Source organism: Taudactylus pleione, unplaced genomic scaffold (assembly GCF_031769625.1).
Source record: "Taudactylus pleione unplaced genomic scaffold, aTauple2 ptg001683l, whole genome shotgun sequence".
NCBI classification, from domain to species: domain Eukaryota; kingdom Metazoa; phylum Chordata; class Amphibia; order Anura; family Myobatrachidae; genus Taudactylus; species Taudactylus pleione.
The window spans coordinates 674,573-697,500 of NW_028286080.1; the positions used below are offsets into that span (position 1 = coordinate 674,573).

General features: G+C 49.0%; 1 protein-coding gene across 2 annotated transcripts in view; it reads right to left on the reverse strand.

Annotated features, from left to right (window-relative positions):
- The window catches only part of HIBCH (3-hydroxyisobutyryl-CoA hydrolase), a 127,040-nt gene that overhangs the window by 78,609 nt on the left and 25,503 nt on the right, over window positions 1-22,928 (reverse strand). Inside the window, exon 6 of one of the 2 annotated variants that reach the window (XM_088464542.1) lies at window positions 6,705-6,757. The exons of the other annotated variant lie outside the window; for it this stretch is intronic. Within the exon in view, the coding sequence (XP_088320668.1) occupies window positions 6,705-6,757 (53 nt within the window). The remainder of the gene's footprint in view (window positions 1-6,704; window positions 6,758-22,928) is intronic. 2 annotated transcript variants of the gene reach the window in all.

Genomic DNA, 22,928 nt, shown 5'->3' on the forward strand with positions numbered 1-22,928 from the left:
AGCCCACGCCCCATACCAGGACAGCATGGCATCTCCCAATACACACAAAGGCATGAGGCCGCACCCCTCACACGTGACTGCCCACGCCCCATCCTACGACAGCATGGCATCTCCCAATACACACAAAGGAGTGTGGCCGCACCCCTCACACGTAACAGCCCACGCCCCATACCAGGACAGCATGGCATCTCCCAATACACACAAAGGAGTGTGGCCGCACCCCTCACACGTGACAGCCCACACCCCATACCAGGACAGCATGGCATCTCCCAATATTCACAAAGGCATGAGGCCGCACCCCTCACATGTGACAGCCCATGCTCCATACCAGGACAGCATGGCATCTCCCAATATTCACAAAGGCATGAGGCCGCACCCCTCACAAGTGACAGCCCACACCAGGACAGCATGGCATCTCCCAATACACACAAAGGCGTGTGGCCGCACCCCTCACACGTGACAGCCCACGCCTCATCCTACGACAGCATGGCATCTCCCAATACACACAAAGGCATGAGGCCGCACCCCTCACACGTGACAGCCCACGCCCCATACCAGGACAGCATGGCATCTCCCAATACACACAAAGGCATGAGGCCGCACCCCTCACACGTGACAGCCCACGCCCCATACCAGGACAGCATGGCATCTCCCAATACACACAAAGGCGTGTGGCCGCACCCCTCACACGTGACAGCCCACACCCCATCCTACGACAGCATGGCATCTCCCAATACACACAAAGGCATGAGGCCGCACCCCTCACACGTGACTGCCCACGCCCCATACTAGGACAGCATGGTATCTCCCAATATACACAAAGGCGTGAGGCCGCACCCCTCACACGTGACTTCCCACGCCCCATCCTACGACAGCATGGCATCTCCCAATACACACAAAGGCATGAGGCCGCACCCCTCACACGTGACAGCCCACGCCCCATACCAGGACAGCATGGCATCTCCCAATACACACAAAGGCATGAGGCCGCACCCCTCACACGTGACTGCCCACGCCCCATCCTACGACAGCATGGCATCTCCCAATACACACAAAGGAGTGTGGCCGCACCCCTCACACGTGACAGCCCACACCCCATACCAGGACAGCATGGCATCTCCCAATATTCACAAAGGCATGAGGCCGCACCCCTCACATGTGACAGCCCACACCCCATACCAGGACAGCATGGCATCTCCCAATATACACAAAGGCGTGTGGCTGCACCCCTCACACGTGACAGCGCACGCCCCATCCTACGACAACATGACATGTCCCAATATACACAAAGGCGTGTGGCCGCACCCCTCACACGTGACTGCCCACGCCCCATACCAGGACAGCATGGCATCTCCCAATACACACAAAGGCGTGTGGCCGCACCCCTCACACGTGACAGCCCACGCCTCATCCTACGACAGCATGGCATCTCCCAATACACACAAAGGCATGAGGCCGCACCCCTCACACGTGACTGCCCACGCCCCATACTAGGACAGCATGGTATCTCCCAATATACACAAAGGCGTGAGGCCGCACCCCTCACACGTGACTTCCCACGCCCCATACTAGGATCGGGGCCCTGATTGTATGAGGAAGCCTGAGCAGGCATCACAGGTAGCGGAGCACGGCACGGAACGAGGAGTGAATCAGTGTAGGAGTCACACAGGGAAAGATCAGCAGACAGGAATCGGGGTCCCAGGCGGAATTAGCAGATCAGAAGAGAGAACTGTAATAACGTCTTCTTCTAAGGAGGCGACTGAGAACCTGAATATAAAGACCATGGAGCGTTATAAAGCTGGGCAAGGCTGTAAAGAGACACCTTAATGCTTAATGGCTCCACTGCCTAAAACACTACTAAAAATAAAATAAAAATAGATGACTGCGGCAGCATAATTACAGAGGTGTCTACATAATACTTACCTTGTGCTACAAGTCGCGTTAGAAATAGCGCGTGAGCTCAGTACGATTAAGTAGCACTGGGGGTCTTTTTGTGCGATATTTTACCGTCGAATGCGTCTTATTCACAAAGTGATAGAATACACACCCACAAGCAGCTTTAATTCTGCTGATTAAAATGATATGCAAAAAGGTGAAGAGAGAGACTCATTTACCAGGCACACCCCAAATGTAACAATCACAGAAATAATTTGGGGTGTGCCCCGTAAATGAGTCTCTCTCTTCACTCTTTTGCATATTACTATATACCCTAGGGAGTACCCCCATTTCTCCTTCAACTAGAAATTATCCCTATTAAATTATTTTTTGGACCAATACTTACTCCTGTGCAATTGTTCCCCCTTTCTCACCCTTTACATCTTTTACTTAAAATGATAAGCAGCATGCCTATGTTCTCTGCCTATATTCGGTGTGTGACTGCGGGTGTAGCTACATGCTAAACACTACGTTACAGCCGCTGACGCAGTAACATAGCAGGTCACATGGTTACAGCCGCAGTCACACACAGAACATAGACATGCCGCATATCATTTTAATCAGCAGAAGCGGCTTGTGCGTTGTAGTCACATCACTTTGCGAATAAGATGCATCTGACGGTTAAAAGGTTGCACAAAAAGGTCCTCTGCGCTACAGAGTCACGCCACGACCTGGCACGACTAGAAGGGCTGTTAAATGCGCAAGGAGGTATGTGGGCACATCTGTACTAGCTTATGTGAATGCGACAATCCGTCCATGTGTGCTGAATATCGGATGCACGCCCGTAAGACATAGCAGTTCCGTGCGTTCACGTGGTCACCACACAGAAATGCCCGATTCCCCAAAACAGTGCTCCGTCGATGGACGGATCAATCCATCCTTGTGCGTACGCCTGGTTCCGGGCCACGTGCAGTCACCGATTTCTATTTACAACTCAAGCACAAATACGCAGGTAGCCACGAGATCCGTGCACATCACCCACTTGCGTCTGGCTACGAATTAAGGCCAGATAAGTCACAGACATCCCAACATCGGAAGTTCCATCACAGGGCTTGGCCGCGGAGCACAGGGGACCTCATTCAGAGTCTCTCGCTAGATGCGATCACTCACCCCCAGCGTATGCAAATTTGCCAAAGTAACGCCACGGGAAGCGATCGCTCGCCAAGGCATAAGCACGCCCACCATGTATTAGCGAGCGGCCAGCGTACGCCCAATCGCATAGGCAGAGCCGCCCACCAGAACACGTCATCTCCAGGAAGTGTTTTAAAACATTGGTACATCGAGCACCATCGTGTACTATGACGCTGCGTGTTAATTATGCACGCCTTAAAAACGGCGTGGAAACACTCTGGCACGCCTGTGTTCGCACCTCCACTCCCCCGTTATTAGTGTCCTGCCCCTGTTACCACCCACAAACAGCCTCTCCTGTCACTCATTTCACTGGGCTGTCTCTGCTGGGCGAGCGAGCGAGCGGCCTGCGATCGCACAGAGTAGTTCGCGCACACGCAGAACGAAGAGTGCGCATGCGTGTATGCAAACCATCAGGCCGCTTGCGAGCGCACAGCGCTAGCGAGAGACTCTGAATGAGGTCCAGAGTGTGTGGACATGTCTCCAGACATCTGTGTAACCTCCAGGGGTTCTGTACAAACGGGAGAGCCGAGAACAATCACACCCCTGAAGCTGCACACAAGTACGCTGCCACCAGGCTCCAGCACGCCCGGAAAACAGAGCTGACATGCACCAGTTTTCTGGGACGCTGCTACGCACCCATACGGCCGCAACCTGCATGTGAAATAGATTTGCTGATCTTCTGCAAAGAAAAAAATAAATAAAATGGATGTAAAGAGTGGTCTAGGGGGATCGCCACGTTAGTGAATTGTGCAGACTAGGTGGTCGCGCAGCTTTGAGGACGGCAGCTGGGACTTTTGCTGGAGCATTACTCTCACATAAATATTTTGTTGTTTGAATCCAATCATTTGGTTGGTTTGTTGTGTCCTACACAGCGAAGGGGGAACTGCCTGTAACACAGACACTGGAGAAGTGAAAATGCGCCATCTGCTGGCGATGGCTGCACAGTACACAGTGTGAGTTTACTGAAACGTAACTGAACGTTAGCAGTGACCTCCATAGTACAAATCGGTATTTCACACCTGAATGACTAGACAGCGGACAAAATTACTTTTCACAATAGATACGGCAGACATCTGGTGACATGCACGGTTGGTGTAATGGTAACCATTACCACCTCAAAGAAGTCGAGTTCACTTCCCACTAAGGCCCTATCTGTGTGGATTTTGTATGTTCTCGCTGCGTTCGCATGGGTTTGATCTGGGTGCCCCGGTTTCCTCCCAGAATTCAAAAACATACTGGTAGGTAAACTGGCTGCTGGCAAAAATAAAAAAAAGTATCATGTATTTCCTTTATATTTATCTACATTTCAACTCAGCTTTACATTTTTAAGCGATTGAAAACCTTTGAGAGAACTGGAGGTCCTGGCCACATGTGCGCTCTCCTTCCCCATCCACTCCCTACTCCAGAAAATACCCCAACAGCACTAATAGGGCCTCTGAACTGTAATGAGCGGTTCTCGACTGGGAATATATAATAGAATATAGGACAGACCTGTCCCAGCCTGCAGTAAGATACAGCAATCATAGTAAAGTGACAGGATGATGACCAACCTCATTACTCTCCTTCCAATAGAGCAGAGTCAGTAAGAAGCCTCCATTACCTGCCCTGCTGACCATCATATCTAGTCACAGTGCTGCAAGTAGAATCTGCCGGGACTGGGAGGGCCGGTGTGGAGGGTGGATGGTCCTTACAGGATGTCTATCGCCCATGCCCCTTTATGGCAAAGCACCATAGTTCGGGTTGCATATACACATGGGCCAATCACTGCAGGCTATTACGGTCTGACATAAAATAACCGTAGAGTCAGATCTTACGAGACACTCAGCAATCTGCCCTGGTGGACATGAAATCAGTAGTACATTGGGGATAGGGATAATGATTGAACATCCTTCGCACATCTTAAAAAGGGACAATAAGTGACGGATATCAAGGCACACTACAAGGAGGGGTAGACACGAGGATAGAGGGCAGTGGAGACTGGGGGACTTACACCCAAGACAAAGGGGGAGGAAGGTTAGAAACATAGGAGCAGACAACAGAGATCTCCATGAGGACAGAGCCCCTACCAGCGTGGAAGAACTAGCTGGTGGCCAGGTAGGTGTCACATGTGTGATATGTGTGTTCTTAACAGAATTGTGCAAAAACCTAATTCTCTATCTTAGACTGGGAGGGTGCTGGCAGCCAGGAGCAAAGTGCAGCCAGGAGCTCGGAACAGCCTGCAGTGGGTGCATTAGTCTGAGTGAGCTCTGGCACATTGCTGGGGTTCCGGGAATAGTAGCAGAAGGACACAAGCGCAGTGTGACAGCGCATGTTACTAGCGGCTCATTGCTGCACGTGGCCCCTCAGTGGCTCTGGTACATTGCTGGGGTTCCGGGAATAGTAGCAGAAGGTCACAAGATCATTGTGACAGCGCATGTTACTAGCGGCTCATTGCTGCACGTGGCCCCCTCAGTGGCTCTGGCACATTGCTGGGGATCCGGGTATAGTAACAGAAGGACACAAGCTCAGTGTGACAGCGCATGTTACTAGCGGCTCAATGTTGTACGTGGCCCCCTCAGTGGCTGTGGCACATTGCTGGGGTTCCGGGAATAGTAACAGAAGGACACAAGCTCAGTGTGACAGCGCATGTTACTAGCGGCTCATTGCTGCACGTGGCCCCCTCAGTGGCTCTGGCACATTGCTGAGGTTCCGGGTATAGTATCAGAAGGACACAAGCTCAGTGTGACAGCGCATATTACTAGCGGCTCATTGCTGCACGTGGCCTTCTCAGTGGCTATGGCACATTGCTGGGGTTTTGGGAATAGTAGCAGAAGGACACAAGCTCAGCGTGACAGCGCATGTTACTAGCGGCTCATTGCTGCACGTGGCCTCTCAGTGGCTCTGGCACATTGCTGGGGTTCCGGGAATAGTAGCAGAAGGACACAAGCTCAGTGTGACAGCGCATGTTACTAGCGGCTCATTGCTGCACGTGGCCCTCTCAGTGGCTCTGGCACATTGCTGGGGTTTTGGGAATAGTAGCAGAAGGACACAAGCTCAGCGTGACAGCGCATGTTACTAGCGGCTCATTGCTGCACGTGGCCTCTCAGTGGCTCTGGCACATTGCTGGGGTTCCGGGAATAGTAGCAGAAGGACACAAGCTCAGTGTGATAGCGCATGTTACTAGCGGCTCATTCCTGCACGTGGTCCTCTCAGTGGCCCTGGCACATTGCTGGGGTTTCGGGAATAGTAGCAGAAGGACACAAGCTCAGTGTGACATCGCATGTTACTAGCGGCTCATTGCTGCACGTGGCCCCTCAGTGGCTCTGGCACATTGCTGGGGTTCCGGGAATAGTAGCAGAAGGACACAAGCTCAGTGTGACAGCGCATGTTACTAGCGGCTCATTGCTGCAAGTGGCCCCCTCAGTGGCTCTGGCATATTGCTGGGGTTCCGGGAATAGTAGCAGAAGGACACAAGCTCAGCGGGACACCGCATGTTACTAGTGGCTCAATGCGGTTTGTGGTCCTCCTGGTGTATCTAACAAAGCTCTACATAAGCAACTCCAATGAAAATAATATTTAGCCAATACAGATAAGAGCCCCAAATGCTGATACAATTTGTATATAGGGTCAGATTCCAGATGTCAGGAATGGTTACTTACACCTCCCATTGTAATTCCATCAATGAGGGCCACATAGGGTTTCTTACACGTTCCTGGGGAAGGAGAATTATAGGATTAGAGTTTTTAAAACATAGTATTGTGTTAAGACAACGACATGTTGAATTTAAGGCAGTATACAGCAGCCATTCTTATACCAGATCACTACAATAGGCGAAACGCAGAATATTCCATCAATTGTCTATATTTTTTGTTTTATGTAATAAAAATAATAGACAAGTCTCCAATCAGGCAGGGACTGATGTGAATACCACGTTTTCTCTCTACAGCGCTGTGTCATTAGTGGTGCTAATTAAACAAACAGTATTTATTTATGATACATCGCGCCAGAACATTAAACATCGGTCTGAGTCATACAAAGGCTTCAATATTGGGAACACCTCACAGTCCAGTCCTGAATGAATTCTCATTCCTATGACGGTCACATGGTTACTGTTAAAGGGTTCTCAAGCCCTTGTAGTAGTCACGTGGTGCTCACCTCCAGGGAAGGTGGTGGGTGGGGGGGTTTATGACATGTCTACACTGCAGCCTAACCCTAACTTCAACGTAACGGCTGTATCAGACTCCTATGCCAATGTAACGGCTGTATCAGACACCCACGTCAATGTAACGGCTGTATCAAACACCCACACCAATGGAACGGCTGTATCAGACACCTACGTCAATGTAACGGATGTATCAGACACTCACGTCAATGTAACGGATGTATCAGACACTCACATCAATGTAACGGCTGTATCAGACACTCACATCAATGTAACGGCTGTATCAGACACCCACACCAATGTAACGGCTGTATCAGACACCCACGTCAATGTAACGGATGTATCAGAACCCACGTCAATGTAACGGATGTATCAGACACTCACATCAATGTAACGGCTGTATCAGACACCCACACCAATGTAACGGCTGTATCAGACACCCACGCCAATGTAACGGATGTATCAGACACTCACGTCAATGTAACGGATGTATCAGACACTCACATCAATGTAACGGCTGTATCAGACACCCACACCAATGTAACGGCTGTATCAGACACCCACGTCAATGTAACGGCTGTATCAGACACCCACGTCAATGTAACGGATGTATCAGACCCCACGTCAATGTAACGGATGTATCAGACACTCACATCAATGTAACGGCTGTATCAGACACCCACACCAATGTAACGGCTGTATCAGACACCCACGCCAATGTAACAGATGTATCAGACACCGACGCCAATGTAACGGCTGTATTAGACACCCACACCAATGTAACGGCTGTATCAGACTCCCACACCAATGTAACGGATGTATCAGACACTCACGTCAATGTAACGGATGTATCAGACACTCACGTCAATGTAACGGATGTATCAGACACTCACATCAATGTAACGGCTGTATCAGACACCCACACCAATGTAACGGCTGTATCAGACACCCACGTCAATGTAACGGATGTATCAGAACCCACGTCAATGTAACGGATGTATCAGACACTCAAATCAATGTAACGGCTGTATCAGACACCCACACCAATGTAACGGATGTATCAGACACTCACACCAATGTAACGGATGTATCAGACACCCACACCAATGTAACGGATGTATCAGACACTCACACCAATGTAACGGCTGTATTAGACTCCCACACCAATGTAACGGATGTATAAGACTCCTACGTCAATGTAACAGATGTATCAGACTCCCACATCAATGTAACAGCTGTATCAGACACGCACGCCAATGTAACGGATGTATTAGACTCCCACACCAATGTAACAGACTCCCACACCAATGTAACGGCTGTATCAGACACCCACGCCAATGTAACGGCTGTATCAGACACCCACGTCAATGTAACGGATGCATCAGACTCCCACACCAATGTAACGGCTGTATCAGACACCCACGCCAATGTAACGGCTGTATCAGACACCCACGTCAATGTAACGGCTGTATCAGACACCCACATCAATGTAACGGCTGTATCAGACACCCACATCAATGTAACAGATGTATCAGACACCCACACCAATGTAACGGCTGTATCAGACACCCACACCAATGTAACGGCTGTATCAGACACCCACACCAATGTAACGGCTGTATCAGACACCCACGCCAATGTAACGGATGCATCAGACACCCACACCAATGTAACGGATGTATTAGACTCCCACACCAATGTAACAGACTCCCACACCAATGTAACGGCTGTATCAGACACCCACGCCAATGTAACGGTTGTATGAGACACCCACGCCAATGTAACGGATGTATTAGACTCCCACTACAATGTAACGGCTGTATCAGACTCCCACACCAATGTAACGGTTGTATTAGACACTCACACCAATGTAACGGCTGTATTAGACTCCCACACCAATGTAACGGATGCATCAGACTCCCACACCAATGTAACAGACTCCCACACCAATGAAACGGATGTATCAGACTCCCACACCAATGTAACGGATGCATCAGACTCCCACACCAATGTAACAGACTCCCACACCAATGTAACGGATGCATCAGACTCCCACACCAATGTAACGGATGTATCAGACACCCATACCAATGTAACGGATGTATCAGACTCCCACGCCAATGTAACGGTTGTATGAGACTCCCACACCAATGTAACGGATGCATCAGACTCCCACACCAATGTAACGGATGCATCAGACTCCCACACCAATGTAACGGATGCATCAGACTCCCACACCAATGTAACGGCTGTATGAGACACCCACACCAATGTAACGGATGTATCAGACTCCCACACCAATGTAACGGTTGTATTAGACTCCCACACCAATGTAACGGCTGTATGAGACACCCACTACAATGTAACGGCTGTATCAGACTCCCACACCAATGTAACGGTTGTATTAGACTCCCACACCAATGTAACAGATGCATCAGACTCCCACACCAATGTAACAGACTCCCACACCAATGTAACGGATGCATCAGACTCCCACACCAATGTAACGGATGCATCAGACTCCCACACCAATGTAACGGATGCATCAGACTCCCACACCAATGTAACGGATGTATCAGACACCCACACCAATGTAACGGATGTATCAGACACCCACGCCAATGTAACGGCTGTATCAGACACCCACGCCAATGTTACAGATGTATCAGACACCCACGCCAATGTAACGGCTGTATTAGACACCCACACCAATGTAACGGATGTATCAGACACCCACATCAATGTAACGGCTGTATCAGACACCCACACCAATGTAACGGCTGTATCAGACTCCCACACCAATGTAACGGATGTATCAGACACTCACACCAATGTAACGGCTGTATTAGACTCCCACACCAATGTAACGGATGTATTAGACTCCCACACCAATGTAACAGACTCCCACACCAATGTAACGGCTGTATCAGACACCCACGCCAATGTAACGGTTGTATGAGACACCCACGCCAATGTAACGGATGTATTAGACTCCCACTACAATGTAACGGCTGTATCAGACTCCCACACCAATGTAACGGTTGTATTAGACTCCCACACCAATGTAACGGATGCATCAGACTCCCACACCAATGTAACGGATGTATCAGACACCCACATCAATGTAACGGCTGTATCAGACACCCACGCCAATGTAACGGATGCATCAGACACCCACGCCAATGTAACGGATGTATCAGACACCCACATCAATGTAACGGCTGTATCAGACACCCACGCCAATGTAACGGCTGTATCAGACACCCACGCCAATGTAACAGATGTATCAGACACCCACGCCAATGTAACGGCTGTATTAGACACCCACACCAATGTAACGGATGTATCAGACACCCACATCAATGTAACGGCTGTATCAGACACCCACACCAATGTAACGGCTGTATCAGACTCCCACACCAATGTAACGGATGTATCAGACACTCACACCAATGTAACGGCTGTATTAGACTCCCACACCAATGTAACGGATGTATTAGACTCCCACAACAATGTAACAGACTCCCACACCAATGTAACGGCTGTATCAGACACCCACGCCAATGTAACGGTTGTATGAGACTCCCACACCAATGTAACGGATGTATCAGACTCCCACACCAATGTAACAGACTCCCACACCAATGTAACGGATGCATCAGACTCCCACACCAATGTAACGGATGTATCAGACACCCACACCAATGTAACGGATGTATCAGACTCCCACGCCAATGTAACGGTTGTATGAGACTCCCACACCAATGTAACGGATGCATCAGACTCCCACACCAATGTAACGGATGCATCAGACTCCCACACCAATGTAACGGATGTATCAGACTCCCACGCCAATGTAACGGATGTATAAGACTCCCACGCCAATGTAACGGATGCATCAGACTCCCACACCAATGTAACAGACTCCCACACCAATGTAACGGATGTATCAGACTCCCACACCAATGTAACGGATGCATCAGACTCCCACACCAATGTAACAGACTCCCACACCAATGTAACGGATGTATCAGACTCCCACGCCAATGTAACGGATGCATCAGACTCCCACACCAATGTAACGGCTGTATGAGACACCCACACCAATGTAACGGATGTATCAGACTCCCACACCAATGTAATGGCTGTATCAGACACCCACACCAATGTAACGGATGCATCAGACACCCACGCCAATGTAACGGATGTATCAGACACCCACATCAATGTAACGGCTGTATCAGACACCCACGCCAATGTAACGGATGCATCAGACACCCACGCCAATGTAACGGATGTATCAGACACCCACATCAATGTAACGGCTGTATCAGACACCCACGCCAATGTAACGGCTGTATCAGACACCCACGCCAATGTAACAGATGTATCAGACACCCACGCCAATGTAACGGCTGTATTAGACACCCACACCAATGTAACGGATGTATCAGACACCCACATCAATGTAACGGCTGTATCAGACACCCACACCAATGTAACGGCTGTATCAGACTCCCACACCAATGTAACGGATGTATCAGACACTCACACCAATGTAACGGCTGTATTAGACTCCCACACCAATGTAACGGATGTATTAGACTCCCACAACAATGTAACAGACTCCCACACCAATGTAACGGCTGTATCAGACACCCACGCCAATGTAACGGTTGTATGAGACACCCACGCCAATGTAACGGATGTATTAGACTCCCACTACAATGTAACGGCTGTATCAGACTCCCACACCAATGTAACGGTTGTATTAGACTCCCACACCAATGTAACGGATGCATCAGACTCCCACACCAATGTAACAGACTCCCACACCAATGTAACGGATGTATCAGACTCCCACACCAATGTAACGGATGCATCAGACTCCCACACCAATGTAACAGACTCCCACACCAATGTAACGGATGCATCAGACTCCCACACCAATGTAACGGATGTATCAGACACCCACACCAATGTAACGGATGTATCAGACTCCCACGCCAATGTAACGGTTGTATGAGACTCCCACACCAATGTAACGGATGCATCAGACTCCCACACCAATGTAACGGATGCATCAGACTCCCACACCAATGTAACGGATGCATCAGACTCCCACACCAATGTAACAGATGTATCAGACACCCACGCCAATGTAACGGATGCATCAGACTCCCACACCAATGTAACAGACTCCCACACCAATGTAACGGATGTATCAGACTCCCACACCAATGTAACGGATGCATCAGACTCCCACACCAATGTAACAGACTCCCACACCAATGTAACGGATGTATCAGACACCCACACCAATGTAACGGATGTATCAGACTCCCACGCCAATGTAACGGTTGTATGAGACTCCCACACCAATGTAACGGATGCATCAGACTCCCACACCAATGTAACGGATGCATCAGACTCCCACACCAATGTAACGGATGTATCAGACTCCCACGCCAATGTAACAGATGTATCAGACTCCCACACCAATGTAACGGATGCATCAGACTCCCACACCAATGTAACAGACTCCCACACCAATGTAACGGATGTATCAGACTCCCACACCAATGTAACGGATGCATCAGACTCCCACACCAATGTAACAGACTCCCACACCAATGTAACGGATGCATCAGACTCCCACACCAATGTAACGGATGTATCAGACACCCACACCAATGTAACGGATGTATCAGACTCCCACGCCAATGTAACGGCTGTATCAGACACCCACACCAATGTAACGGATGCATCAGACACCCACGCCAATGTAACGGATGTATCAGACACCCACATCAATGTAACAGACTCCAACACCAATGTAACGGATGCATCAGACTCCCACACCAATGTAACGGATGCATCAGACTCCCACACCAATGTAACGGATGCATCAGACACCCACGCCAATGTAACGGATGTATCAGACACCCACATCAATGTAACGGCTGTATCAGACACCCACGCCAATGTAACGGATGCATCAGACACCCACGCCAATGTAACGGATGTATCAGACACCCACATCAATGTAACGGCTGTATCAGACACCAACGCCAATGTAACGGCTGTATCAGACACCCACGCCAATGTAACGGCTGTATTAGACACCCACATGAATGTAACAGATGTATCAGACTCCCACACCAATGTAACGGATGTATCAGACACCCACACCAATGTAACGGATGTATTAGACTCCCACGCCAATGTAACGGTTGTATGAGACTCCCACACCAATGTAACGGATGCATCAGACTCCCACACCAATGTAACGGATGCATCAGACTCCCACACCAATGTAACGGATGCATCAGACTCCCACACCAATGTAACGGATGTATCAGACTCCCACGCCAATGTAACGGATGTATCAGACACTCACACCAATGTAACGGCTGTATTAGACTCGCACACCAATGTAACGGATGTATTAGACTCCCACACCAATGTAACAGACTCCCACACCAATGTAACGGCTGTATCAGACACCCACGCCAATGTAACGGTTGTATGAGACACCCACGCCAATGTAACGGATGTATTAGACTCCCACTACAATGTAACGGCTGTATCAGACTCCCACACCAATGTAACGGATGCATCAGACTCCCACACCAATGTAACGGATGTATCAGACACCCACACCAATGTAACGGATGTATTAGACTCCCACGCCAATGTAACGGTTGTATGAGACTCCCACACCAATGTAACGGATGCATCAGACTCCCACACCAATGTAACGGATGCATCAGACTCCCACACCAATGTAACGGATGCATCAGACTCCCACACCAATGTAACGTATGTATCAGACTCCCACGCCAATGTAACGGATGTATCAGACTCCCACGCCAATGTAACGGATGCATCAGACTCCCACACCAATGTAACGGATGTATCAGACTCCCACACCAATGTAACGGATGCATCAGACTCCCACACCAATGTAACAGACTCCCACACCAATGTATCAGACTCCCACGCCAATGTAACGGATGCATCAGACTCCCACACCAATGTAACGGCTGTATGAGACACCCACACCAATGTAACGGATGTATCAGACTCCCACACCAATGTAACGGCTGTATCAGACACCCACACCAATGTAACGGATGCATCAGACACCCACGTCAATGTAACGGCTGCATCAGACACCCACGCCAATGTAACGGATGTATCAGACACCCACATCAATGTAACGCTGTATCAGACACCCACGCCAATGTAACGGCTGTATCAGACACCCACGCCAATGTAACGGCTGTATTAGACACCCACACCAATGTAACGGATGTATCAGACACCCACATCAATGTAACGGCTGTATCAGACACCCACACCAATGTAACGGATGCATCAGACTCCCACACCAATGTAACGGATGCATCAGACTCCCACACCAATGTAACGGATGTATCAGACTCCCACGCCAATGTAACGGATGTATCAGACTCCCACACCAATGTAACGGATGCATCAGACTCCCACACCAATGTAACAGACTCCCACACCAATGTAACGGATGTATCAGACTCCCACACCAATGTAACGGATGCATCAGACTCCCACACCAATGTAACAGACTCCCACACCAATGTAACGGATGTATCAGACTCCCACGCCAATGTAACGGATGCATCAGACTCCCACACCAATGTAACGGCTGTATGAGACACCCACACCAATGTAACGGATGTATCAGACTCCCACACTAATGTAACGGCTGTATCAGACACCCACACCAATGTAACGGATGCATCAGACACCCACGCCAATGTAACGGAAGTATCAGACACCCACATCAATGTAACGGCTGTATCAGACACCCACGCCAATGTAACGGATGCATCAGACACCCACGCCAATGTAACGGATGTATCAGACACCCACACCAATGTAACGGCTGTATCAGACTCCCACACCAATGTAACGGATGTATCAGACACTCACACCAATGTAACGGCTGTATTAGACTCCCACACCAATGTAACGGATGTATTAGACTCCCACACCAATGTAACAGACTCCCACACCAATGTAACGGCTGTATCAGACACCCACGCCAATGTAACGGTTGTATGAGACACCCACGCCAATGTAACGGATGTATTAGACTCCCACTACAATGTAACGGCTGTATCAGACTCCCACACCAATGTAACGGTTGTATGAGACACCCACACCAATGTAACGGTTGTATGAGACTCCCACACCAATGTAACGGATGCATCAGACTCCCACACCAATGTAACGGATGCATCAGACTCCCACGCCAATGTAACGGATGTATCAGACTCCCACACCAATGTAACGGATGCATCAGACTCCCACACCAATGTAACAGACTCCCACACCAATGTAACGGATGCATCAGACTCCCACACCAATGTAACAGACTCCCACACCAATGTAACGGATGTATCAGACTCCCACGCCAATGTAACGGATGCATCAGACTCCCACACCAATGTAACGGCTGTATGAGACACCCACACCAATGTAACGGATGCATCAGACTCCCACACCAATGTAACAGACTCCCACACCAATGTAACGGATGTATCAGACTCCCACGTCAATGTAACGGATGCATCAGACTCCCACACCAATGTAACGGCTGTATGAGACACCCACACCAATGTAACGGATGTATCAGACTCCCACACCAATGTAACGGCTGTATCAGACACCCACACCAATGTAACAGATGCATCAGACACCCACGCCAATGTAACGGATGTATCAGACACCCACATCAATGTAACGGCTATATCAGACACCCACGCCAATGTAACGGATGCATCAGACACCCACGCCAATGTAACGGATGTATCAGACACCCACATCAATGTAACGGCTGTATCAGACACCCACGGCAATGTAACGGCTGTATCAGACACCCACGGCAATGTAACGGCTGTATTAGACACCCATGCCAATGTAACGGATGTTTCAGACACCCACATCAATGTAACGGCTGTATCAGACACCCACACCAATGTAACGGCTGTATCAGACTCCCACACCAATGTAACGGATGTATTAGACTCCCACACCAATGTAACAGACTCCCACACCAATGTAACGGCTGTATCAGACACCCACGCCAATGTAACGGTTGTATGAGACACCCACGCCAATTTAACGGATGTATTAGACTCCCTCTACAATGTAACGGCTGTATCAGACTCCCACACCAATGTAACGGTTGTATGAGACACCCACACCAATGTAACGGATGCATCAGACTCCCACACCAATGTAACGGATGCATCAGACTCCCACGCCAATGTAACGGATGTATCAGACTCCCACACCAATGTAACGGATGCATCAGACTCCCACACCAATGTAACGGATGCATCAGACTCCCACACCAATGTAACGGATGTATCAGACTCCCACGCCAATGTAACGGATGTATGAGACTCCCACACCAATGTAACGGATGCATCAGACTCCCACACCAATGTAACAAACTCCCACACCAATGTAACGGATGTATCAGACTCCCACGCCAATGTAACGGATGCATCAGACTCCCACACCAATGTAACGGCTGTATGAGACACCCACGCCAATGTAACGGATGTATCAGACTCCCACACCAATGTAACGGCTGTATCAGACACCCACACCAATGTAACGGATGCATCAGACACCCACGCCAATGTAACGGATGTATTAGACACCCACATCAATGTAACGGCTGTATCAGACACCCACGCCAATGTAACGGATGCATCAGACACCCACGCCAATGTAACGGATGTATCAGACACCCACGCCAATGTAACGGCTGTATCAGACACCCACGCCAATGTAACGGCTGTATCAGACACCCACATCAATGTAACGGCTGTATCAGACACCCACACCAATGTAACGGCTGTATCAGACACCCACGCCAATGTAACGGCTGCATTAGACACCCACGCCAATGTAACGGATGTATCAGACACCCACATCAATGTAACGGCTGTATCAGACACCCACACCAATGTAACGGCTGTATCAGACTCCCACACCAATGTAACGGATGTATCAGACACTCACACCAATGTAACGGGTGTATTAGACTCCCACATCAATGTAACGGATGTATTAGACTCCCACACCAATGTAACAGACTCCCACTACAATGTAACGGCTGTATCAGACTCCCACACCAATGTAACGGTTGTATGAGACACCCACACCAATGTAACGGTTGTATGAGACTCCCACACCAATGTAACGGATGCATCAGACTCCCACACCAATGTAACGGATGCATCAGACTCCCACGCCAATGTAACGGATGTATCAGACTCCCACACCAATGTAACGGATGCATCAGACTCCCACACCAATGTAACGGATGCATCAGACTCCCACACCAATGTAACGGATGTATCAGACTCCCACGCCAATGTAACGGATGTATCAGACTCCCACACCAATGTAACGGATGCATCAGACTCCCACACCAATGTAACAGACTCCCACACCAATGTAACGGCTGTATCAGACACCCACACCAATGTAACGGATGCATCAGACTCCCACACCAATGTAACGGATGCATCAGACTCCCACACCAATGTAACAGACTCCCACACCAATGTAACGGATGTATCAGACTCCCACGCCAATGTAACGGATGCATCAGACTCCCACACCAATGTAACGGCTGTATGAGACACCCACACCAATGTAACGGCTGTATCAGACTCCCACACCAATGTAACGGTTGTATGAGACACCCACACCAATGTAACGGATGCATCAGACTCCCACACCAATGTAACGGATGCATCAGACTCCCACGCCAATGTAACGGATGTATCAGACTCCCACACCAATGTAACGGATGCATCAGACTCCCACACCAATGTAACGGATGCATCAGACTCCCACACCAATGTAACGGATGTATCAGACTCCCACGCCAATGTAACGGATGTATGAGACTCCCACACCAATGTAACGGATGCATCAGACTCCCACACCAATGTAACAAACTCCCACACCAATGTAACGGATGTATCAGACTCCCACGCCAATGTAACGGATGCATCAGACTCCCACACCAATGTAACGGATGCATCAGACACCCACGCCAATGTAACGGATGTATTAGACACCCACATCAATGTAACGGCTGTATCAGACACCCACGCCAATGTAACGGATGCATCAGACACCCACGCCAATGTAACGGATGTATCAGACACCCACATCAATGTAACGGCTGTATCAGACACCCACGCCAATGTAACGGCTGTATCAGACACCCACGCCAATGTAACGGCTGTATCAGACACCCACATCAATGTAACGGCTGTATCAGACACCCACACCAATGTAACGGCTGTATCAGACACCCACGCCAATGTAACGGCTGCATTAGACACCCACGCCAATGTAACGGATGTATCAGACACCCACATCAATGTAACGGCTGTATCAGACACCCACACCAATGTAACGGCTGTATCAGACTCCCACACCAATGTAACGGATGTATCAGACACTCACACCAATGTAACGGGTGTATTAGACTCCCACATCAATGTAACGGATGTATTAGACTCCCACACCAATGTAACAGACTCCCACTACAATGTAACGGCTGTATCAGACTCCCACACCAATGTAACGGTTGTATGAGACACCCACACCAATGTAACGGTTGTATGAGACTCCCACACCAATGTAACGGATGCATCAGACTCCCACACCAATGTAACGGATGCATCAGACTCCCACGCCAATGTAACGGATGTATCAGACTCCCACACCAATGTAACGGATGCATCAGACTCCCACACCAATGTAACGGATGCATCAGACTCCCACACCAATGTAACGGATGTATCAGACTCCCACGCCAATGTAACGGATGTATCAGACTCCCACACCAATGTAACGGATGCATCAGACTCCCACACCAATGTAACAGACTCCCACACCAATGTAACGGCTGTATCAGACACCCACACCAATGTAACGGATGCATCAGACTCCCACACCAATGTAACGGATGCATCAGACTCCCACACCAATGTAACAGACTCCCACACCAATGTAACGGATGTATCAGACTCCCACGCCAATGTAACGGATGCATCAGACTCCCACACCAATGTAACGGCTGTATGAGACACCCACACCAATGTAACGGATGCATCAGACTCCCACACCAATGTAACAGACTCCCACACCAATGTAACGGATGTATCAGACTCCCACGTCAATGTAACGGATGCATCAGACTCCCACACCAATGTAACGGCTGTATGAGACACCCACACCAATGTAACGGATGTATCAGACTCCCACACCAATGTAACGGCTGTATCAGACACCCACACCAATGTAACAGATGCATCAGACACCCACGCCAATGTAACGGATGTATCAGACTCCCACACCAATGTAACGGCTGTATCAGACACCCACACCAATGTAACAGATGCATCAGACACCCACGCCAATGTAACGGATGTATCAGACACCCACATCAATGTAACGGCTATATCAGACACCCACGCCAATGTAACGGATGCATCAGACACCCACGCCAATGTAACGGATGTATCAGACACCCACATCAATGTAACGGCTGTATCAGACACCCACGCCAATGTAACGGCTGTATCAGACACCCACGCCAATGTAACGGCTGTATTAGACACCCACGCCAATGTAACGGATGTTTCAGACACCCACATCAATGTAACGGCTGTATCAGACACCCACACCAATGTAACGGCTGTATCAGACTCCCACACCAATGTAACGGATGTATCAGACACTCACACCAATGTAACGGCTGTATTAGACTCCCACACCAATGTAACGGATGTATTAGACTCCCACACCAATGTAACAGACTCCCACACCAATGTAACGGCTGTATCAGACACCCACGCCAATGTAACGGTTGTATGAGACACCCACGCCAATTTAACGGATGTATTAGACTCCCTCTACAATGTAACGGCTGTATCAGACTCCCACACCAATGTAACGGTTGTATGAGACACCCACACCAATGTAACGGTTGTATGAGACACCCACACCAATGTAACGGTTGTATGAGACTCCCACACCAATGTAACGGATGCATCAGACTCCCACACCAATGTAACGGATGTATCAGACTCCCACGCCAATGTAACGGATGTATCAGACTCCCACACCAATGTAACGGATGCATCAGACTCCCACGCCAATGTAACGGATGTATGAGACTCCCACACCAATGTAACGGATGCATCAGACTCCCACACCAATGTAACAAACTCCCACACCAATGTAACGGATGTATCAGACTCCCACGCCAATGTAACGGATGCATCAGACTCCCACACCAATGTAACGGCTGTATGAGACACCCACGCCAATGTAACGGATGTATCAGACTCCCACACCAATGTAACGGCTGTATCAGACACCCACACCAATGTAACGGATGCATCAGACACCCACGCCAATGTAACGGATGTATTAGACACCCACATCAATGTAACGGCTGTATCAGACACCCACGCCAATGTAACGGATGCATCAGACACCCACGCCAATGTAACGGATGTATCAGACACCCACATCAATGTAACGGCTGTATCAGACACCCACGCCAATGTAACGGATGCATCAGACACCCACACCAATGTAACGGACTCCCACACCAATGTAACGGCTGTATCAGACACCCACACCAATGTAACGGCTGTATCAGACACCCACACCAATGTAACGGATGCATCAGACACGCACGCCAATGTAACGGCTGTATTAGACTCCCACACCAATGTAACGAATGTATTAGACTCCCACACCAATGTAACAGACTCCCACACCAATGTAACGGCTGTATCAGACACCCACGCCAATGTAACGGTTGTATGAGACACCCACGCCAATGTAACGGATGTATTAGACTCCCACTACAATGTAACGGCTGTATCAGACTCCCACACCAATGTAACGGTTGTATGAGACACCCACACCAATGTAACGGATGCATCAGACTCCCACACCAATGTAACGGATGCATCAGACTCCCACACCAATGTAACGGATGCATCAGACTCCCACACCAATGTAACGGATGCATCAGACTCCCACACCAATGTAACGGATGCATCAGACTCCCACACCAATGTAACGGATGTATCAGACTCCCACGCCAATGTAACGGATGTATCAGACTCCCACACCAATGTAACGGATGCATCAGACTCCCACACCAATGTAACAGACTCCCACACCAATGTAACGGATGCATCAGACTCCCACACCAATGTAACGGTTGTATGAGACTCCCACACCAATGTAACGGTTGTATGAGACTCCCACACCAATGTAACGGATGCATCAGACTCCCACACCAATGTAACGGATGCATCAGACTCCCACACCAATGTAACGGATGTATCAGACTCCCACACCAATGTAACGGTTGTATGAGACACCCACACCAATGTAACGGTTGTATGAGACTCCCACACCAATGTAACGGATGCATCAGACTCCCACACCAATGTAACGGATGCATCAGACTCCCACACCAATGTAACGGATGTATCAGACTCCCACGCCAATGTAACGGATGTATCAGACTCCCACACCAATGTAACGGATGCATCAGACTCCCACACCAATGTAACAGACTCCCACACCAATGTAACGGATGTATCAGACTCCCACACCAATGTAACAGACTCCCACACCAATGTAACGGATGTATCAGACTCCCACACCAATGTAACGGATGCATCAGACTCCCACACCAATGTAACGGCTGTATGAGACACCCACACCAATGTAACGGATGCATCAGACTCCCACACCAATGTAACAGACTCCCACACCAATGTAACGGATGTATCAGACTCCCACGCCAATGTAACGGATGCATCAGACTCCCACACCAATGTAACGGCTGTATGAGACACCCACACCAATGTAACGGATGTATCAGACTCCCACACCAATGTAACGGCTGTATCAGACACCCACACCAATGTAACGGATGCATCAGACACCCACGCCAATGTAACGGATGTATCAGACACCCACATCAATGTAACGGCTGTATCAGACACCCACGCCAATGTAACGGATGCATCAGACACCCACGCCAATGTAACGGATGTATCAGACACCCACATCAATGTAACGGCTGTATCAGACACCCACGCCAATGTAACGGCTGTATCAGACACCCACGCCAATGTAACGGCTGTATCAGACACCCACATCAATGTAACGGATGTATCAGACACCCACATCAATGTAACGGCTGTATCAGACACCCACACCAATGTAACGGCTGTATCAGACTCCCACACCAATGTAACGGATGTATCAGACTCCCACACCAATGTAACAGACTCCCACACCAATGTAACGGATGTATCAGACTCCCACACCAATGTAACAGACTCCCACACCAATGTAACGGTTGATTCTGGTTTTTGGGATGTTTTCTGTCCCTGAAATTATTTTGTCAGTCACCTTCTGGTACCGTTAGAAGTATAAAAGCTCGTTTTCGATGACTTTTCAACATCAGTAACTATTGTATGTTATTTTATAATATATATGTACAGCAATGACACTTTAATTTACATTAAATGATAATATACTACTATAAATGACACTTTAATTTACATTAAATGATAATATACTACTATAAATGACACTT